Genomic DNA, 22,036 nt, shown 5'->3' with positions numbered 1-22,036 from the left:
AAAATTGAAAAAAACAATTTTCCGGAGTTATTGTTAAGTCTCAGATTTAATGAAATGTTAAATTAGCTAGATAAGTTATTTTAAACTGAACTAAATAAAAAAAGAAAATGTTTTTGAAAATTTAAATGTGCTAAATAATTTCAGCAAAAAATAAAGTTTACTTCAAAAAGCCAAAGTTTATATATCATTATAATTACAGTGAACATTTATTATGAGTGCATTTTGCTCAGATCAATTACATAACATAATGTAATGTAAATAAAGTTAGATTGCTTAATGTTAATTAGGCAACATACGCAACAAATACCTTCAAAAACTCCTACTAATTTAAACTAAAGGCTGCTATAGCATATTTATAAAGAAAAAAAACTTTAAATCGATGGCATTTAAACTGGGCTCGTTAACTGTTATTTCTTTCGGTGTATTTTGCCTGGGGAGTCGTTGGAGTATGTCCATGTGACATGTTCGACTCTCGTCCGGGCTCTGAACATAAATGTCCTGTCTGGTTGTTCCGGAAAGGAATAGAGAAAAGCGAGGTCGTCGGATGTCTTTATGGATTATGAATTGGACATTGGGGCAAGTGACGGAATCGGGGCACTTTGTCCGCTCAACCTATTTGGCAGAACAAGTGGCCGCTCTCAAGGATACGGGTACGGGATCTTGGGGTTGAGTAATTACCGACAAGACGATGATGTCTTGAGGACAAGCTGACAAAATCAATAGGTATTTTCTTTGGCTCTAGTCAAACAAACTGCTGCATTTTGTTATATCGAAAATAAATTGACAGGTTGAGCAAGCAAGTGACGATAAATAATAAGTATTAAGTATTTGATTTGTTGGTTTAAATTTGTGGTCTTTAAACTTCTTCAATTTACACAAAAAAATATAATACATATGTTTTCAAGTGTTCAGTATAAACCACTTCCTATTATTTACTCTTTAAATCTAATTTACCATTTTCCTAAGAAATACTTTAAAGATCCAATTTGACTGATTTGCAAGCATATACCTTTTAAATATCCCAAGTGTAGCTTAGCCTTAGATCAACTATTACCTAAAAGCTGTTCAGCTCGAATTATTGCGTACATTTCAGCATCATCCAACAACTTTAAGCCCAAAGGAGCGTGTACGTTAAAGCCCTCGGAAAACCTCTTACCAAAACTGCTTTACATCTGCTGGATTTCTTTTCGGCTGTGTGTGCTAACTAAAATCAAGCCGCAGCCGACTATTTTGCATACGCAAATAAAAGTAAATAAATTGAAATTCGTCAGCGCCTGGCTGCCTTTACCTCCATATACATGTTTTATATACACTGTTAAAAAAATGTTTTTAATGTACCGAAAACGTGTCTTAAAAGAAAATAAAAACGGTATAAGTTTCTTCTTCTCTAAATAATTAAAAAAAATATTTCTGATCTAAATATTGACTTAATTTAACACTAAAATGGTATTATTTCTGGTGTTTATTATTTTCTTTTTTTATATTTAATAAAGAAAAATAATTACTCGACTCAAATGGTTTTATTTCTGAAGTATATTATTTTTATGGTATTATTTTTGGAGTTTATTTTTTTACTAAAGCTATTCTATTACTATTATTTTACATAATTCAACTGAAACGGTTTTTTTTTTTGAACAAATATAAAAAAAAAATTTTAAAAAAAGGTATAAATAGAGAATATGTTTGAATACTCTTTATTTATGAGCTTATCTTTTTTAAGGAAAATTATCTGTGAAGTTAGAATTTCAATCTTAGTTATTTTTTAGTGTATAAATGTATATTCCTCTGTGCATACAACACGCATGTAAATCGACGCTTTACAACACAAATGCCACCTGTGGGGCGCCCCCTCTTGGGCCCTGTAGTATGGGGTATTTGGCAGCTTAAAGGTAAATTTCCCTTTCTATCTTTTTTTGGACCAGATCCGAAAGGTTCGTTGGCTGCGCAGACGAGTATGCAACGTTAGAAAATCAACTTATATTGAATTAGGGGCAATTTCGGCTTAAGTTTTGCTTGTATATAGAGACTTATTCAAGAGTTAATATCTTTTGCATTTATTTCTGAATTTGTTTAAGAATAATAGATGTTTGTTTTTCTTTTCAACAATGAGAAATAAAATCATTCTGCCCAAAAGTATGTTGTACAGTATGGCTAAAATTTTCATCTATAGCTTTTGAGGGTTTGTATCTACAAAGCAAAGTTTTAAAAATATAAAATATAAGTATTTACCAAACTGATTTTTACTTAATATAGGAAACTTAAATATCTAGACTTATCCATAGTCGGCTTATTTATTTTATAGGGACTTTGTGGCAATTGTTATCCGTGAAATGGGGGCAGCGTGTGGTGTCCTCCTCTTTTCACTCTGCATATTTACAGATTTTGTGTTTCTATTTTATTGGTAATTCCATTGTTAAACATCGAGCTCATCGGTAAATTCCCTCTGAGATCGTGTGCCACACATCGATTGCTGTTGAAGGAAAGTGCTTTCCTCGGTTCTTTCCCCTAATTTTTTCCTCTAATGAGTCCACAACTAAAGTGTTGAAGCCATAAAAACCGTTAAAGTGTTTAATCAATGGCCTTGCCTCCTTCGTGGCCCAATGGCATGAATTTGAGTGCCATAAATCAGTGACGAAATATGGGTGAGCTCAGTTTTATGGCCTGCAATCTGGGCCTTGACCTTTTCAATGTGTAGGTGGGGGTAGGGTCAACGATTGGCAACCAGAATATTCGCGAGCTGTGAGAGAAATTAGAAGGTACAAAAATAGCTACAAACAAGGCGGCGCACAGAAAATACATTAAGCACATAAAACCCAATCGAATGGAAGTAAAGTGGCCAAGAAGAGCAACAAAAGGAATTCACTGGCAGGGGAATTCACCTGCCTCCATTCGGCTTCCCCTTTGTTTGGCCCAGCCAAAACGGTCACAATAAAATGCCAACTGCCAATAAACGTCAATAAATCAAACAATTGAGCACGACCAAGTTTTGTGACGGCGTGCGCCAAATAAGTCCAACGTCCGATATCCAACGTTCAAATGTCCAAAAGTCCAAATGTCCCATGTCCCATGTCCGTTGTAGAGGCAACCAATTTCTGTATGCTCAAATGGTGAACAGCCAGCGGAGCAGTCAACGAACATCAAGTACATCGACTGCGACTGTGAAAATTGAGGCATACAATGTTGCATTTTTAAATGGAAACTGCTGGACTTGGTGAAAATGGGCGAAAAGGAAAAGGCTTGCATCCAGATATAAAAAAATCATTGCTAGAAAATGTATATGAAGACACTAAAGTTGTCTTAACACTTTGTTTCTGCTGATTTTAAAATTGAAAATAACATTACTATCGGATGGGATAAACCTTTTGGGTTTGTAAAAAAAATCGTATTTTTAAACCTTTTGTTAGAGATTTCAGTTCTTAACAAATACTTACATTAAAACAGGAATTTTTTTGAATAATGTAGGTGCATTCCCAACCAAAAAAAAAAAAAAAAAATTTCATCCCTAATTTGAAATAACTCAAAACTAATTTGTTTGCATATATTTCAACGCTTTACAAGAACAAGGCTACAATTAACATGTACAACGTGTACGAGGAAAAAGACTTGACTGCAATTTTGGCATCCAACTGACATCTCGGGCCAACGTATGCCGGCGGATGGTCGAATGGGTTCCGAATGATTTGGTTAATTACAATAGGTTTAGTGATTTAGTGTTCTTGGGTTAAAAAAAATACTGAAAATAATTAAAACGTGACCTGATGCTTGAGGTTTGTGGTTAAAGGTGCTATAGGTTATATGTTGTCTTGATGGTGGTCCCCTGCTTGACCTTGATGTCCTTGTGGAGCTGATACTGCAGCACATACGCCTTGTCCATGTGCAGACTCTCGCGCAATTTGCTTCCAATCTCGAGGACAGCCGGCTCCTTTTCCCCGTCGGCCGTCCAAATGGAGATCTTGTTGGTCTTGCTGCGAATATTGACCACGGCACCGCACAGTTCGTCCGAATTATCGCAGGCCTCGCCGATAAGACAGAGCATCGTGTCCATCCAGAAGTTGTCCAGATCGTTTTTGGCGTTTTTGGTCACACTGATGACCCAACGACCGCCACGGACATTGGCCTCATCCTCCCACATCGGTCGAATGCCCTTCTTGAAAAGACAATAGTCGCTGCCCAGCTTCAGCTCCGATGGCGTCTTGATGTGCGTCACCAGGCTCCAGAAATTCTCGACGGTGTCGAAGCTGGTGACCTTGTGCAGCATATCCTCCCAGCTTTTGGTACGATCGTTCTCCAGATACCACAGTGTCCAGCAGTTGTTCAACGGATGATGCGGTCCTTTGGCCTCCATCTCTTCAGGCAGATAATCATCATCATCATACTCGTTAATATCCCTCTCTAGAGGCTTCATCTTGTCCAGTGATCCTGGCTCTGTGAGAGTCGTAGTGATAGTAACATCAACACTATTCTGACTTTCCGTCTTCTCAATTGTCGGCTGAACGGTTGGAGATTGACTACTAGATTTGATTGTTGGGTACGAATAATGGCTACTACTTGGCTCTAGCATGCTGTTCGAAATCTTTTGCTCTGACAATTTCATTTCGATATTTTTCTCTAATAACATTTGCTCGGGGCTCAACTTTTTTTCTGTAACTTTCTCTTGCAGATTTTCCTCTTGCGGGACCTCACTTTTCTTAACCTGGCCATTGTCCTTGACTACGTCCTTCTCTTGGACCTCATTTTTATCATCTGAATTTTCATTCTTGGCAACCGTGTGGCCTTCACTGATTTTGCTCATCTCACTGGGCGCGCGAGGCACATTCTTCTGATCCTGAATCTGATTCTTGTTCTGATCCTGATCCTGATCCCGATTCTGATCCTTATCCTGCTTCTGATTCTTCTTACCCTTTTTGTTCATCTTCTTTCCCTTTTTTGAAGGTTCTGCCGGTGTTGTAATCATCTTGCTGTCATTTTTCGAAGCAGCATTGGATTGAGGAACTGCAGCAGCAGCGGCGGCAGTAGCTTCTACCTTTGGAAGACCCTCAGAAGATGGATTTTCTTCCTTGTCGATGTAGCATCTGAACATTGTTTTCGGATTGGCAAAGTTCTTCAGTTTGTAAAAATTGTTGGGAATCATGACGGCTTAACTGGGAATCCGAAAAAAATCTATAGGGTTAGATGGCAGATTGTGTGTGTTGGGAATTAGAATACTCACTTCTACTCTACTCTAGTCTATTTTATTTTTGAAAAAGTCTGTGCACTGTGCTTGTGTTGTGTTCCCGACAAAAGCAAACCTCAAATAAAACCTTTCGTATAGCTCGCTTTAAAGGAAAACTCAACACCAACTTGTTTGTAAAAAAAAAACAAAAGCATCGAATACTAGATAAAGTTTCCGAAATATGTTATATTAATATTATGTTATATTAAATACAATTTATTGTTAAAATATTTGTATTAATGTGCAAAAATTGGAGCTATTTGTTTGAATTACTTTGTATTTTGGTTTAATATTATATTTAAAATAACTACAAGCCGCAATTGATGAAAAAGTTAGTGGATTAACTATGTATGTTTTTTTTTAGCGAATGTCAACCACTAAAGCCAGCGTTGATAGGGATAAACTAAGCCGTAGTTGAACTCTGCCATTCACCCCTTACGTGATGCATTATCATCTCCCTACTAATGAGACAATCATGCAAAAATTCCCATCTTTACGCAAGAAGGTGGACACAGCAGCTTCTTCGAACGTGAGCTGAAAATTGTCTGTAGCTCGGGAAATTTTCACTTTTGGAGGGGCAGTCGGAAAAACGGACAAGTTCCACTGACAACGAAACGTGTGTGCTGAAGCTGCCAACTTTAGAAACAAATATTTACACACCCGTTGATTCGCATTGGGTGCTGCGACACCCCAAAAAAAAAGAAAAAAAAACTCGAGTGTAGGGTAACACACATCACGCATTTCTTATTAGCCTGGACGTGGGAAGAGAAGCGGAGTTAAGCTTACTCCTTGGAAACTTATTACCAAACACACACAAAACCAAAAATTGGATGCTTTAATCAGCAATCGAAAAAGGATACATCCTGAAACTCTAATATAATAATGGGTAAGGAATCTTAAAAACGAATATACAAATCATATACAAGAATTTCATCATAAGGTTTAAAAATTTACAAACTATATTTGTTTTATAAGTTAATATTTAAGGTTTGTTTGTTAATGACTTGGCAATAAATATGCCTAAATCAGCACCATAAATCATATAGAGGAATATCATTATTTGTTTATAAATGACTTGGCAATAAATTGTGTTAATTAAATTGTTTTAATTGTTATTCAAAATATTGTAACACTTTTCTCGGACTAGCTTACCGATTAAGATACTTTTAATGAATTTTTGAGAAATGCCAATAGGAAAATGTCTTTAAATATATACCCAGTTCAAGGAGCAAAAGCAAAACTTAAATAAAGCCAAGATTTTTTTTGTTTGCTCGTGTCGAATGTTATTGAGCCAAATGAAAATAGCAAGCCAAAGCCAGTGAGCAAACTTTCATTTTGCTTTGACTGCCATAAGTTTAAATGGAAGACATTGGAATCGAATCGATCTCGAGTGCATGCATGAAATATATTAAAGTCGGAAATTGGAAACAGAATCAGAATCTGAATTAAAATCGGTGAAAATATAAAAGCGGGCCTAGTTTTGGTCAATGGATTTATGGCCATTTTCGATGACCCGATTTTGGCTTAATGGAATATCTGTGTTTTGGCCCCAAACACAACATTCCGATCCAGGGCGGATGGAGATTGCGGGGAATCCCCAATATAAAAAAATGCCAAAAGAACATTAACAAAAATAAAAAAAAATCAGCAAAGAGAGCGGAGCAGATTGTGCCTGATTTTCCTTTTTAAAAGGCGCTCAGGGAACTCATCCCCCACATTTACAAATGCGCTTTTAACTTAAATGACAGTCCAGGGGGAGGTAGAAAAAAAGCAAAGCCAAAACTGAAACAGAAAAGAGTACAAGAAGTGAAAATGCACTGACCAATATAAAAATAGTCATTTCTTATCTACTGAATAATGTATAATAGTATTTAAACTTATTTCTATGGGGTAGTAAAAATATTTACTCCCCCGATTTTGAACTCCTATAAAATAATAAAAATAAATCACAAAAAAAATTCAGAATCTTAATAATTCAGAATCATATCTTTTCTTTAGTGCACTCTCTTATAATATTGGTAGTTTTAAAAAATGTCATATGCAAGTTTTATAAAATTTAGTACACTTTATAGAAATGAATCATGATTTTAAACTCCTATGAAACGATACAAATAAATCACATTAGATTTAAATCAAATATTATCAACAACTACGAAAAAAGTTTTGAATCTTATGCAGCTTAAGCACACACACAAATTCCATATAAAATGTTCGTAAACATTTTGTGCCCACTGTAGGTAGTATTTTTCAAATATCATTGCAAGTTTTATAAAAATATGTACTTTTTATAGAAAAAAATCTGATTTTGCACTATTATAAAGTGATTCAAATAAATCACATTAAATTTAAAACAAATATTATCAACTAACTTATATATTCAGAATCTTAGTTTTTCTCAGTGCACTTTAAGCCGTTTTGCTCTCCTCGATTCCTTGCTAAGAAAAACGCATTGCAATTTTTTATTTCGCCCAGCTCCTCTCAACCAATTTGATGTAAATATTGTATTAGGCGGGAGGCTAGGCCAAAGTGTCGACTAAATTTATTGTTAGCACATAAATCGAGGACTCCGCCCTCAAAATCGCTTGTCGTCCATTGAAAAATTAAGCACTCTAAAGGTAAATAGACACACACACACACACGCACACAATCACTGCAAAATAATGGCAGTCATTCAGTTGAAAGCCAAAGGTTTTCTTTCGCTTTTCGCTTCCTGTGACCTGTGACCTATGACCTGTGTGAGCTGTCGCCGCCGCTAGTTGAAATGTTCTCAGTTCAAATGTCCAAATGTTTGGCTGCCCCGAAACTGGAAAAACTGATGAAAATGCAAAAATGCTGTTCCCAGCTATGTATTTCCCCTCGGCTGCTGGATGCTGCTATGCCAATTTTAATTAACAAAAAACATGACCAGCTCCCTGTTGCGTTGTATGTGTTTTGTTTAGCTCTGTTTTGTTTGGTTTTGTTCTGTTTTGTTTGGCTAGTTTGAACTTTGTTCCTCGGTATTCTTGTATTTCGTTTAAAAAGATGGGTATGTGGAAGTGGGAAACTTTCTACGATCCACTCAATTGCACCACTGACCCAACTTTCGACATCATTTTCGGGATTCTGTGTAATCGCCAATGATATTCAAGCTCTGACCAACAAGCGACATGAGTTAAAGCGAGAGGGGTATACCAAATGCCGAGGGATTCAGGTAGAAAATGCAAAAATACATTTCGTTTAATATTACAAAGCAATGGCTTCTACGTAATGTATTACTAATGCATGTATTTAATAGCAATACTTTTTAATAAAAAAAGGTTTCAAAACTTACATTGATTAGCACACGCTTAAAACATATAATATGCCCGAAGTTAAGTTATAATTGTATATGTATATGTAACTTTATTTTGGAAAAAGTGAGTTTATTGTTCCAGAGCCGGATTTTGTAAAATTTAGACTGTATACTTAGTAAATATTCTAGTATTTCCTTAGCCGAGTAAAGTAAATGGCAACAGGAATATCTCTAAGGGTTTTCTACCCAGCACTTGAATGTAACACAAATTTTTTGAGAACTAAGTTGTTTAATACTGTTAAAGATATCTAAGCTTACTAAGGACTGGTTCAGATAAATTACAAATCTGAAATATGCAATCTATTTTCATTGCGATGCAAACATTTGGGTGAAATAATAAAAAAATAACAAACAAGAAATGAAACAAACATCGGCAAGCTATGATGCGCACATGTTTCAAAAACAGTGAAGATTTGTCGATTTTTCACTGAATTTTTCGATCGTTCTACTGGCGGTTATATGATATTGTTGTTCAATTTTAATACTATTGAAGCTGTAGTTCCGAAATTGTAAATCATTACTATGTCTCGAAATATTTTGAATAGTTTGAAAAACAGCTTTTTTTTTAATTTATTAATTTGATTGTTTCCATGGGAGCTACACTATAAAGACGACCGATCTGTCTGATCTGGTCTGTTCCAAATGGCATACTATCTGCAATGATAAGCAAACGTTTGCAAAAGTTTCAACCAGAAAGCTTTAAAACACGGACAAACGCAGACGGACATGGCTTAATCGAACTCCTTTAGTGATATACTTTATAGGGTCGAAAATGTCTCATTCACTGCGTTGCAAGCTTTTGACTTAAATTAAAAATATATAAAATATATAAAGAAAAGTGATTTTAGCTACACCAAAAAAAAAAAAAAAAAACAAAAACAAAAACAAAACAAAACAAAAACTACAGACATTAAAGTATAAGTACTAATTCAATACTTAGTAATATAACCCCTATACCTAATAGTTTCATATCAATACCGATAAGTTTAGACTACAGTTTTAGACTATATATTTGTAGTTTTAGACTATATTTTTAAACCCCATAAGTTTTAATTTGATACTTTCGTGGTTTTAATTTAATACTCATCTTATTGAGAAATTGATTATACCCAGTAGTAAATCCGTTTTGATCATTTTTTGCAGGAAACTCAAAGGTCGGATCGCTCAGTTTTATTATTTGGACTGCATCTTCGGTTACAGTTTTGTGATGCGGCGCCATTGTCGCTGCCTGTCGTTTCCGGTTCCGCTTCCGCTTGGCTTCCGTTCTCCCTTGTTCTCCATTCTCCTTCGTTCTCGGTTCTCTGTTCTCCTTTGTTTGCCTTTGAACTTCACTCAGATGGTCAAATTTGTTTCCTAATCCCGCTGCCCGTCGCTGGATTAGTGTTAAAACATTTAATTACAAAATTGTACTGAACACCGGTTCAGTGGCTTTCGTCGCATAATTTGCATGCCAACAACACTTTGGCCAGTTTGCACACATATCATTAATTCGGCATTTGGCTAAATAATAATGAATATTTTGCAGCTTGTGTCGCTTTTTTGCCTAGAGTTCAGAGCTCTGTGCGTGTTTTTTGTCTTTTTTTTTTGCCCATACAACACACTTGTTCATGTTAGCACATTCGAATGTTTTGCGTTTTGTGTTCTTGTGCAATGCAATTAATTAGAAGTGGATAAATGGTGCATGAGTGTTTGCAATATCAGAGCGAAAATTAAATTAAATTCTATGTGCATTTTTGTGCATTTTGTGAACAAAAACGCAGTGAAAAAGTCACTCAAAGCTCAAATGCAAGCATCGGGCATTATGAAAATGCATCAACAGAAATTGAACCATAAAATAAACGTGTGTGAGAGCGGTGAATTTATCAATAACAAAAAAGGAAGCAAACTTCAGCAAGCCGAAGTTCATATACCCTTGCAGCTATTGCAATAATTAAATATTCTTGAAGACATTAAAATTATAATCTACTTGCGTGTATGTTTAAAAGCATTGAAGCTATGATGATTTACAGCTCAGTTATTTGAGTTTCTATGGTAGCCATATGATATCGTTTTCCGATTTTACTAAAATTAAAAGCGTTATTCTGAACTGTCAAATAATGGCTAATGGACATGGCTAAATCGATTGTGCTAGTGATGCTGATCAAGAATATATTTACTTTATAGGGTCGGAAACGTCTCCTTCACTGCGTTGCTAACTTCTGACTGAAACTATAACACTCTCTAAAAGGGTATAAAAATTGCTAAATCATGTCAAATATTTAAAGAGTTTTAACAGTTGCACACACATGGAAAGGCAAAAAATAAAGAAAAAACAAACAAAAAATATGCATAATACAAAAAGAAAAAAACATAGTGCATAGTGCAGATGCCAGGAGGCATGGTCCGCCAACTTGCAGCTCCAACTGTTCGTGGCCAACTGAGGCAAACATTCAGGACTTCTTACAACTTGCTCGGTCGAACAGCAGAAATGCACCAATAACAGAGGCAACACAAGGAAAACTAACAGTTGAAGTAAAGAAATGCTGTAGAAACTAGCTTATAAGAAAAAAAGTGAAATTAAATACTTGACTATTGAATTCAAAATCGTATACTTAATATTTAAATAAAATATTAAATCATTAAAATCATTAGCATTAAAAATATTTAAATAAATGTGCAAAGTTAGAAAAGTTCATATTTAATTTAAATGCATATTTAAGTTGAATATGGTTCAGTTATTAATTTAAATTTAATATATTTAAATCAAATCCGAAAATAGTCTAATTAAAAATTGTATTATTTACATTTTTAAAATAAATAAAAAGATACAAAAATATTTAACTATAGATCATAATATTTAGATAGTTTTTTTTTTCTTTTTACCAACACAATAAAAAGTGTAAAAGTGTAATAATAAAGTGTAAAAAAAGTAAAAGAAAAAAAATTGTTACTTGAATTAGCATCCATCTTCCAATACTGTGCTCAACTTCAAAAACAAATGTGCCAGTTAATGATATAAAATAGAATTTATTTACGGCTACAAGCATTAGGTTTGCTTTTAACAAAGCGCCTGAAGAACTTTATTAAAAGCTACTCTGTTTTTTCTTCATCACATGACCAACTTTTACCAAAAGCCAATTGACAACAGACCCATTTATTTGTTTCATATTTTAAATAACATGAATTGTTTTAAGCATTTAAGTATATGAGCGTTTGCATAATTTAATTTCCCCAGTTCTGTACAAATAGTTCCACTTATGAAGCTCTGTTTGCCCAACTGTGTGCATGAAAATTTTCGTCACGGCAGCCTGATTATGAATGTGCCAACAATTTCTGTTCAAGCACTTGATAAGTACACTTATTAGCTGTCTTATAGTGGTGTATAGTTTATTTGCTGTAAATTTTCTACTTAAATTAATTATAAAAAAAAATACAAAAAATGTATGCTTAGAGTTTGAGCCGATTTGCCCCAACAAGAACTTTCCAGCACTTCACTTCTGCATGGGTAACAAATAATTAAAAAATTATATTCCAGCAGATGCTGATATATATGTTAAGGATTTAAACCGATTTGGCCTAATAAGAGTTTTTTTTAACCTTATCAAATTACCCAATGCCTCCTTCAACTGCTGTTCATCCCGTTTTCGTCGCTTTTCCAGAGTCTCGGCCAACTTCTGATCGGTGGGCAGGAAGCCCAATCGCCGGAATCGCTCCTCCACTCTGGCCTGCAATTGGGGCTGAAATCGCCAGATACTGGCATCCACAATGGGATCGATCAGCAGGGATTTGGTGTCGGGTTCGCGGTAATGCTGCATTTGGGCAAACTCAATGGGCACCGATTTGCCGGCACACGCCGATTCCTCGGTGTGAAAGAAGGTGAAATGATTATGCAAACCTACGGCAAAACGTGTGTCATGCAAACACTTGGCCGCCGCCCCTCGATTGCAATGCTCCCGCACGCGTTCCACATGTTGCAGCATATAGAATGAGCTGGACAGATTCCTATAGACCTTCGGCCGTTCCGGATACCTCGGGTAGTAGACGTTGCGGAAAAAGAAGCTCACCCATTCGGTGCAATCCGCCGATGTCCGACTCTCATAGTCTGGGACAACTCGGGCCAGCTTCACCAATTCCGGCCAGGTGGTGTGATTTCCGAGGGGCATTATCACCTCATCAATATCGAACACACCCACATAGTCGTATTTGTACATGTTGCGGTAGAAGCAATCATTGTAGGGTATCATCTCGTTCAGTATTCGATTGAAGCCATCCGCCAACATGGCATAGTGATGGAAATGGGGCCGTGCATGCGGTTCACCCCTGCCCAAGGACATGGGACGTAGCTCTAGAAAGCCAGGACTCGAAGCCAAATAGTCCTTGACCACCCGCGTCATATTCGCATGCATTTGGCCATCGTAGAGCACCACTTTGCTGGCGCCCAACAAACGCATCAGTTTCAGCCACTCAATCAAACGCCATAACTTATCCTCATACGGATGTGAGTTTACCATTTATAGCCCTCTGCCAATAGGTGTTGTGAAAATCAATGTTCATCAGATCGGGTGCAGGTCCACAGTGCTCGAAAGGGTATCGCCGATTCTCCCTAGCCAGCAGTTCCTCCAGCGGGCATCTCCTCACGAATCCAAGCCAAACGCTGCTGCAAAGAGGGCTCTAAAATGGAAATTGGGCATCAAAGGCTGTCAAGCAGGCGACTTTCTTAACGAACGGAAATCTAGCATTTAGTTCCGAATTTTTATATATATATATATATATTTTTTTTTTTAATATGTTTTTTGTATATAATTAATTATAATTTTTTCTTCAACAATATAACTTGCATAAAATTTTAAAACCCAAATCTAGGCTAGTTATTTAAAATTAAAAAAAAAAAATTCATTCTGTCGAACTACTAGTATCTCATGAAAATATCCTTTCAAAAAAAGAGAGTGGCTCCTACCTGCCCGTCGATCTACTAGCAGCTCATCAAAGATATCCACTTGCTGACGCCTCTGAAACCGAGAAACGCCATCGTAGCTGTGGAAATAGAGGCCCAAAAGAAAGAGCAGCTTCAGGAATATAATCACGAATAAGACGCGAAATAGGCGCGTGTATCTCGTCGACATTTCTGCCCTCGACTAGCCGCCATATAAAAAATCGTAAAGCCCCCGGAGTCCAAAACCTTAAGAAATATGTCAAAAAGTATTGCAGACTGCGCTGCGACAGCGCAGCGACTTTGACGCCTGTTCTGAACTGATGCCGAAATGTTTACAGCATAAGTTTTAGTATTTTATTTACTTAAAAATATTGAAAATCTGCTTGGTAAATGATTTCTGATTTGGTTTTGCGGTAACCAAAATGGTAGTGAACTGGATCATAGAAAACCAAAAATGTTAATATATTTAATGAAATAAGACTATAATATAGTCTTAAATTGAAGGATTTATAAAAACATGCATATTTTATTAAATTGGCAAAACATAAAAATTTAATTTTTCATTGGAAACAAAAAAACCAACGATTTAGGAATCGGACCATCCAAATTTCAGATATATCGGCTCAATAGTTTTCATGCTATTTTAGTCACCGATTCAGAACTAGTTTTTCGAAAAAATGCGCATACAAGACATTCGTCGATTTCCTTATTTTAATGCTCATATCTTTGTGCACTTATATCTACTTAAAAATAAGCAAAACAAACAAATTTTTTTTTTTAAATTTGGATGTGTACTGAACAGACGGATAAATTTATACATTTATATGTATATACTATTCTTATATTTAATTTGTATTTGTAATGGTATAAAATTTTAAAGTCAATAATTCCCGGCTTTTCGTTAAAATAAGACTTCGCGCAGACAAAGCCCCAAAAACAGGCGACAGGAGGCGGAAACCAAAATGAAAACCAAAACAGATACAGATACAGAGACAGCAACTGGAGAACTCAAGCAGAGACACAAAACCAGCAGAGCGAAATAAGGCGCAAGTTCTAAGAATAACAAATAACAAACATGCAGGAGGCGACGGCGACTCACGTGTGTGGCACCGTTGCAAGGAGCCGCAGAAAGGTTGCCTGCCGCAAGGTGTGCAACAGACACCGGCAACCAAAAACCCAAGCCCAAACCCAAACTTAGAATCAGGGTGACGGCGAAGTACTGAGTGCACACGAAAACGCACCTGGGTGCAAATGAATGATGATGATGTTGCCACAACAGCCGCCGCTGGCAAAAGAAAAGCGGCAGCCGAAACTTCTTTTGCGGTCTATAACAGTGTCTAAAAACGGCAAAACCACGGATATTAATTACACGTTTGTAGAGTCAATTTTTAAAACGACCATTCAGGAATCTGAATTGTAAATCAATGAAAATTTAAGACTTTTTTAAAAAGAAATTAATAATGGAAAAAATATTAATTCGTGAAAAAAACAAATTTTGATGAAACAGTTAAATTCATTCCCTAAAACCAATGACACATTAACATTATATGACATTAAAAGAATACTCTGCTTTATTTTCAAAGAAAATTTAAAAAAAAGAGAAGTTCTGGAACATTTTAAATCAAAATATCAATTATAACATAAATATTTGCTTTGCCCACTTTACTTTATTTTAAAGAAAAAATTAAAAAATAAAATCGTTTAATTGTTGTTGTGAAATCAAAACATTTATCAAATATAGTGTTTCAAATATCAAAACGATCAATGCAGTAATTTTTAAGTTATCCGGTGCACCGATTGGTAAAACGCTTGAATGTTTTGAACACCACCAAATTCTTCATTAACTAATTTATAATATAAAAATCCAACAAATATAAAAATAACCATAACTTTAACTTTGCTGCGATCGACTTGAAGAATATAAACACGACATTCGTGAGATATATGGGCTTTATGTCCCACTGTCTTGGCTAGAACTTGTGTTTCTTGGCTCATATGTGGCACAATCTCTCGCTTAAGCAAATTGCCAGCCTGAGCAAGGGGCACGCCTTTACTTTGGCGCCCGCCACGACCTCTTCCTGGAAGCTCCGCTCCTTCTTCTTTTGTTTACTGCCTGCGGCTGGTGAAAGTCGACTGCAACAACTACGCGCTTGAGTCTCCGCCCTGTTGCATTTCACTTAGAATGCTTTTAACCAAAACATTAAGCAGCTGGTGTCACATTATATCAGCGAGGCGAGGCTTAGTTGGCCTGGCAGAAAAGAGTAAGGAGTAAGGAGACAGGAGCCGCAGGAACATGCAACCAGCCACCAACAACCAGCAACCCAGCAGCAAATTTATGGCCCGAATTAACCCGACCCGAACTGGAACTCCGCCGCCCCCCATCAGAAATGCTGTGGCTGACTGAAAACAAGCCACTCAGAAGGCCGGAGTTGGCTGGGAAGACGACTGGAGTGGCCTTTAATGAGCTGAATTATTTTACGTGGGAAGAGCTGCGAAGGGGTAAGCTTAAGCAGCTGGATGCGAGATATTAAAATCCTCTTTAATATCATATTTTCATAAACTAAAGCACCCCTCTATGCGCTTCTTAAAAATGTTAAGATCCTGAGGATCAAGCAATTACTTTAAGCTAATATGTTACTACTGTTGTCACAATATAAATAGCTAATATGTTACTGTTCTCACAAAAGAAATAGTTATTTCTGCAAACATGTCACACATTTTATATTATTTTCTTCTTTAAGAACTTAAAAACCATCTTTAATATAATAGTTACAAAGGGTCTTTACAAGAGCCAGCACCATGTCTTCGTTCTGAGACTTTCTACATTTGCAATAGGCGCTTCTCAAAGTTGCTAAGTGGTTAATGCAGACTGCAGAGATTAAGTGATTACTTTGACCTAATATGTTACTATTTTCCCACAACAAATAGCTATTTGTACAAACACGTCATAAATTTTCCTTTTATTACTTCAATGTCAAAACAAGAACTCTCTTGTCACTAGCTTTACACTACTCAATATAGAAATCTCAATTACTTTGAATGCCAAAATTGACCTCTCCACATGCATGTGGCATGGCATTAGGCTCTGGGAAAACAAGGGCACTGCTCAATCTAACTGCACTAATTGAAAACCGTAAATGGAAATAATAAGACAATTTAACAGCACCAAGGAAGAAATAGTCCTGCAGGCTATGGTCCACCCACATCGAGAAGCAAAAATTGCAGTACGTCAGTCAGTCGAGTCAATCAATCAATCAATCAATCAATCAATCATTCGACCTAAAAGGCAATGCCAAACGACTGCAGTTGGTCCAACTGACCTAGCTGCACCTTCATTTGCCCTATTTGTTTATTAAAATTAAATTTTGCATAATAAACCATACGAAAAATGGGCTCGGACTTTGTTTTTACTGTGTGGTGCTGGTGCTGGGGCTGGGCTGTTGTTACTTGGCCGTCAGGCATCAATTTGGTTTTACTTAGAGCAGAGTCCGGCTTTGAATAATTGATGAAAACAACGTCCATGAAAAGGCCATTCATGTGCTTTAAGCAGATTTACTCGGGCATCGAATTAAAATGCCTGCACACACAGAGTGCATTGACTGGCTAGCCTCGTACTCCATAAATAACGGTACCCCAGACAGGATGGCACATGCGATCCGGGAGGAAAAGACACCACACACGCAGGGCTTGGGCAGCGAGTCAGTAAGGCCAAGGCCACCTGCGGTGGGGAGTGGGCCAACCGCTTTAAGATCTTGAATAATCAGTTCAATCAGAGGTACCTTTTATGAAGGACCAAAGTCACTGACGACTTATTTAAGTCAACTTGAATTTAATAAATCAAAACAAAACTTTGGTGGTGCTGTAAGTTGTCTTGTAATGACATAATTTACACAATTTTTTTATTTGATATTTGTTTTTAATAACATATCTTTCTTTTATAAAGAATCATATTCTCAAAGCGACCTATTTAAATTGAGTTGAATTTTAAAATAAATCAAAACTAAGCTCATTTCACTTGTCTAGAACACAATAAAAAAAAAAGCATTTCAGCTTTAACAAGATATTTTGGAGTACAAACACAGAAATTGAAACCAATAATTAACATAACTTAAAGGCTTAGAAGACATTTAATTTTGTTTTCAGCTCAAACTCAATACATTGAATTAGGCATTTAGTGCCAGGCGCACCAAAGCTGTATTTTATGTTGATTAATCTATTTATGTGCCTCAAGTGCAGACCTTAAAGTCGAGTTCACCAGACTGAAAGGGTCCCTTGATGACTCCTCTTGACCAGGACGCTGCCAGCCAGCCTTCCACCTTGACCCTAGCCAACTTATTTCGCACTAATTTATCAGTTTTGTGGCCCATAATTCAGGCCTCAATCTTTTGTACAAAGGAGAATTGCAGTTTGGGAAGACTTTGGCTCTTATTCTAACTAACGGACAGTGGACGGACACGAACAACAACAACAACGGACAGAAAAGTGGAATCTGGGCGTTAGTGTTGTCTAGCTGCAGAAGCATCATCAGCATGATTAATTGATGAAAATCCTTTTTGCCATGCAGGATAATAAATTACAATACCCGGCCAAACGGACAGACGGCGGACAGGTGGTAGAATAGTAGCCAAAAGTAAGGGGAATCGCAGACGTGAACAGCATGTGTTGCAAACGCCTCAGACACACACAACAGTGATTTGCACACATGCACACAGAGAAAAAAAAACAAATAGCAATCAAATTAAATCATTAAATTGTCATAAAAATATGTTAAGCCTATGAAATTAGGAAAAAAAAAATAATAATCCAAGGAATTGTTCTTCAACTTTTAAAATTAAAAAAAATAAAATGACTGCAAAAGCGACTTGAACTCACGACTAATAGATTACTAAAATTTTTACAAAGATTCTACGATTGCCTATTTAAATAGGTAATCTAAAATTCAGAATAGTTCTTCTTTTTCTACTATTTGAATTATTATAATACTTAACAACCCCCCACCATATAGAAAAACAAATACATGAAGAAAAAAAATAGTTTTGCCACAAAAAAACAAAATATTTTGGAAAACAGTTATTCTTTTTATATTTTTTTCATAGTATTTTTACTGTGTCCTTGGATGAGGGTGAGAGGGCTTGCATATGCATGAGCTTGTGCCCATGTGTTAGTTTGCCTCCCTCTTCTGCATTGAATTAAACTCCACGGCGAGAACAAGTTCCGTTGCCGTATTTCCACCGTATCCATATCCATTCCCCATTTCGGCCAGGACGACGATGACGCGCTGCCTGTTTCCCAAATTAGCTTAATTTCATTTAAAAGGATACAGCAAGCAGAGCTGCAAGCACAGCACAGCATAGCTATGGCTATGGCTATGGCGTGGTGGCATGTTTGATTCTGGAGCAGAAGGCACTACTTTGGGGGTAGCAGCAGCAGCTAACGAAGAGGGAAGTTAACTGGTGCCGTATGGAATCTGGAATATTTAACTAGTTGGCAACAAGGAAAGCTGTGCATTGGTAAATGGAATTCCTAAACCTTTGCTAGGGATGCTGCGATTCTCATTATAATTATAGTGATTCAAAAATGATTTAAATTTGCTCAATATTCCTTTAAAGTGAAGTATGTTTTTAACTGAACCTTTTGTAGTTTAAATGCTTGAAATATGGTTTATAATTTGAAATAAAAGATCAATGGATCCTAGGGGTCGGGATAAGGACATCAGGAGGTCGAACGAAGGTATGTTCCCTACGCTTTCCAGATTTTCCCCGACGTTTTTCTCTCGTCCGTGTGCAAGCTGTTCGCGTGTGAGTGTGTGTGTTTATAATTCATTAGTTTGCTAAATGTATTTCCTAGCTTAATTGGGTAGTAAAGCACACGGACTAAGCTCATAAAGCAGCCAGCAAGGCAAACAGCAAGCTCTCCGCCCTCCTTTCCCCCAGCGAGTCCTTGACGATGTCTGATTAAGGCAGTTGGCAAGAAAAGCAGGGAAAAGTGGGCGGACCAGCTGCAGACCCATTCACTAGCGTTCATTTGCGTGGGTGGAAGTCTGAAAGTGTGTGTGTGTGTGTGGAAGAGTGTGTGTGTGCAGTTGCCACAAATTGCTAACCGGATTGGTAAAGAAACAAAGCTCCCACTGAGGAGGAATGAAAGAGGAGGGGTCAGCTCATTTGTTTGGCTTTTTAAGGAGCTCATCCGCCAACTCGGCGTATGCGGAATATTGAAATGCCAGTAATACCAGTAATGCCAGCCCCAATGATTATGATTGTCCATCATTACAGCTCTTTCCTCTTTTGCGCATTCGATCCACTTACAGGTTTTCCATTTAAATCAATCACTCTTTTTAAAACTTCCTTTTTTCATGACTCATTAATGTCTGGTATCCCAATATCTTCATAACCATGCTCTTCTGTTCATTCGTTTTTGTAACTATATTGATTACCCTTTTACTATAGCTTTAACACTGGTATAACAAAACTTTTCATTTGACTATTTTGGAATTAATTTTTATATCTGAAAATTGAATTAAAATTTGCACATAAATTAAAATATATTAATGAATGATCATTTTAATAAGCATGGTATTTAATATAATTGCTTAATATTTAATTTATATGTTGCATATAAAATTTTGAACTCAATAGTAAGATATTTTTACTTTACTTTTAATCAATGTAGTTTTTTAACCCTTTCTTTACATTTGGCAAAAAGCTCTCAGAAGTATACAGTATTTATAAGTTACTTTTATTTATACAAAGTCAGATATCTTGGCATACTTTAAGGTCTTTTCAGTTGATAATTCTGTTTCCTCTTATCAGTTCGCCATTTAACCATCTTTAAAGAAGTTAAAACCCATACTTTGTATTTGGAAAACAAAATGAGTTCTAGTTTTAAAAATTAGTTTGTAGTGAAGTGGTAAGTATGAACACAGTTCCCTCGTTTTTGTTATATACTCAAAAAACAATTACTGTACGTGTATTTCATTCATGGTCGGGATCACTAAGAGCTTATCGGTAGTGTTACGTCGCAGTTTGCTGAACTTTGCCCACTTTGTTCGGTGGGAATCGTTATGTGAACCGGTTTCATGTACGCGCTACGATAGTTTAAGTCGAATTGCCCCACACCAGCATTGAAGCAAGTGAGTAATTAAAATGAGTTTAGTCCCAAAGTCGAGACCAAGAGCATCTTTCACAAAATAGAATCGTTGTACAATCTGGCTTGGTTGGGAAAGCGTGCACTGTTAAAAAAAAAAACTAGTAAATCTAAATATTTTGTTCTCAACTTAAATATTTTTAGTTATTTAAATATGAAATTCTCAACATTTTTAATTTAGATAAGAAAATTTAATTTAAACTCAAACCATTTTTAACTTAAATAAAATGCATTTAAATCAAATAGATATTATGTTCAGTATAATATTTTCCACATTAATTAAAATATTTTAAAATTAAATCATGCATATTAATGCATTGTATTTACTATTTATTTTACAATTTTGATTGATTACTATTGAAGTAAAATATTTATTTTTCCTTTTCCACTTTTTTATCAGTGTGGGGGTTTTGACACAAGTCCATATCATACTCATGCACTCAGTGTGGAAATATTATTATTATTAAGAAATCCATTGCTTAAACAATAAAGAAGAGAGTCGTAAACAAAGAGACACCTGAAACCGAGAATTGTCGTGCCATGCACATTTGCAATCGAACGAGGAACTACCAAGCTAAGTCTCAAGTCTCCCGATCATCGAAGCTTTGTTCTTAATTTTCAATCGACTGACTGGGGCTTGTTTTGTTACTGTGCGGTGACAGATTGTTGACTCAACTGCAAACGCAAACATATTGAAATTATAACTGTTCGATACCTAGGAAGTCAGGTTTTCTTAATAATATATATTAATAAATTCAAATAAAAGGAAGACTAATGTTATATTAATATTGAATGCAAATGGGTTGGTGATTAACTCATAAAATACTACCCATAAAAAAATTGTCATAGAAACTAAACTATTGTTACTTAAATTTTAAATTATTGGGTATACCACAAAAGTATCAAAAAAAAAACATAAAAATAAGGGTTCGGCTACAGTTTTAGACCAAAACGTATAGGGGTTAAAGTATTATTTATTATTGAATTAATACTAATACTTGATACTTATTTTTAAGACGCAATAATAAGAACTCAATTATCATTTTTTTTGTTGGTATTTGCAAAGTTAAAGAACTTTTTTCTGCAGAATGCGATAAACAATATACCCCATTTTTTTAAAAACAGGGGGTAAAATCGAAAAAAGAAACAAAGAACGCCGACAATTGAGATAGCAGGCACATAAATAGTAGCCATATGTTGATAAGCTATCTACCTACAATATATGAGGACACACATTAAGCGTTCTAGTATCGAGGCAGGAAATTTTGGCACATTTATAATTCTCGTTTCGACCTTAACTTTACGGTAATGGGTAATAATGGGTACTGGAGAGGGTTCGACTAGCCGTCTGCTGGTGAATCATTCACGTTTTTCTGCGAATTGTTGTTGCCGGTAAAAGAAACAGCAGACGCAGGAAAATATTTTTTTTTTTTTGTGC

At 36.0% G+C, this 22,036-nt stretch overlaps 4 protein-coding genes across 7 annotated transcripts in view; 1 reads left to right on the top strand and 3 right to left on the bottom strand.

The window, feature by feature from the left end:
* LOC128265124 (uncharacterized) overlaps window positions 1–22,036 on the bottom strand; it is a 190,890-nt gene that overhangs the window by 115,820 nt on the left and 53,034 nt on the right. The gene's annotated exons all lie outside the window — the stretch shown is intronic.
* The window catches only part of LOC128265129 (uncharacterized), a 175,897-nt gene that overhangs the window by 128,461 nt on the left and 25,400 nt on the right, over window positions 1–22,036 (top strand). The window lies entirely within an intron of this gene.
* LOC128265127 (uncharacterized) lies at window positions 3,513–8,774 on the bottom strand. Of its 3 annotated transcripts, none has more exons than XM_053000952.1 (2): window positions 8,523–8,774; window positions 3,513–5,160 (listed from the first exon to the last, which is right to left on the bottom strand). In XM_053000952.1, exon 2 carries the CDS (start codon window positions 5,129–5,131, stop codon window positions 3,785–3,787), a length of 1,347 nt encoding a protein of 448 aa, XP_052856912.1. In that variant the 5' UTR covers window positions 5,132–5,160; window positions 8,523–8,774; the 3' UTR covers window positions 3,513–3,784. The 3 variants fall into 3 exon arrangements, with proteins under 3 accessions (XP_052856912.1, XP_052856911.1, XP_052856914.1); XM_053000951.1 differs by lacking the exon at window positions 8,523–8,774 and adding an exon at window positions 5,210–5,334 and having other exon boundaries at window positions 3,513–5,141; XM_053000954.1 differs by lacking the exon at window positions 8,523–8,774 and adding an exon at window positions 5,210–5,309.
* On the bottom strand, window positions 11,970–13,506 carry LOC128265118 (uncharacterized). Its single transcript, XM_053000937.1, has 3 exons — window positions 13,480–13,506; window positions 12,133–13,193; window positions 11,970–12,019 (listed from the first exon to the last, which is right to left on the bottom strand). The coding sequence occupies exons 2-3, from the start codon at window positions 13,031–13,033 to the stop codon at window positions 11,970–11,972; spliced, it is 951 nt and encodes a 316-aa protein (XP_052856897.1). The 5' UTR covers window positions 13,034–13,193; window positions 13,480–13,506.

This window comes from Drosophila gunungcola, unplaced genomic scaffold (genome assembly GCF_025200985.1).
Source record: "Drosophila gunungcola strain Sukarami unplaced genomic scaffold, Dgunungcola_SK_2 000095F, whole genome shotgun sequence".
NCBI lineage: Eukaryota > Metazoa > Arthropoda > Insecta > Diptera > Drosophilidae > Drosophila > Drosophila gunungcola.
Note: the sequence above shows the minus strand (reverse complement) of the source record. Positions and strands in the feature narration are given on the sequence as shown.

What these genes read in the sequence shown, in the direction of transcription:
- LOC128265118 (XM_053000937.1), bottom strand. Translation starts at nt 13,033, where the DNA reads ATGGTAAACTCACATCCGTATGAGGATAAGTTATGGCGTTTGATTGAG. An exon ending in GCAGTTGAAGGAGGCATTGG is followed by an intron (nt 12,020 to 12,132) that starts GTAATTTGATAA and finishes TTACCCATGCAG; the next exon opens with AAGTGAAGTGCTGGAAAGTT.
- LOC128265127 (XM_053000952.1), bottom strand. Translation starts at nt 5,131, where the DNA reads ATGATTCCCAACAATTTTTACAAACTGAAGAACTTTGCCAATCCGAAA.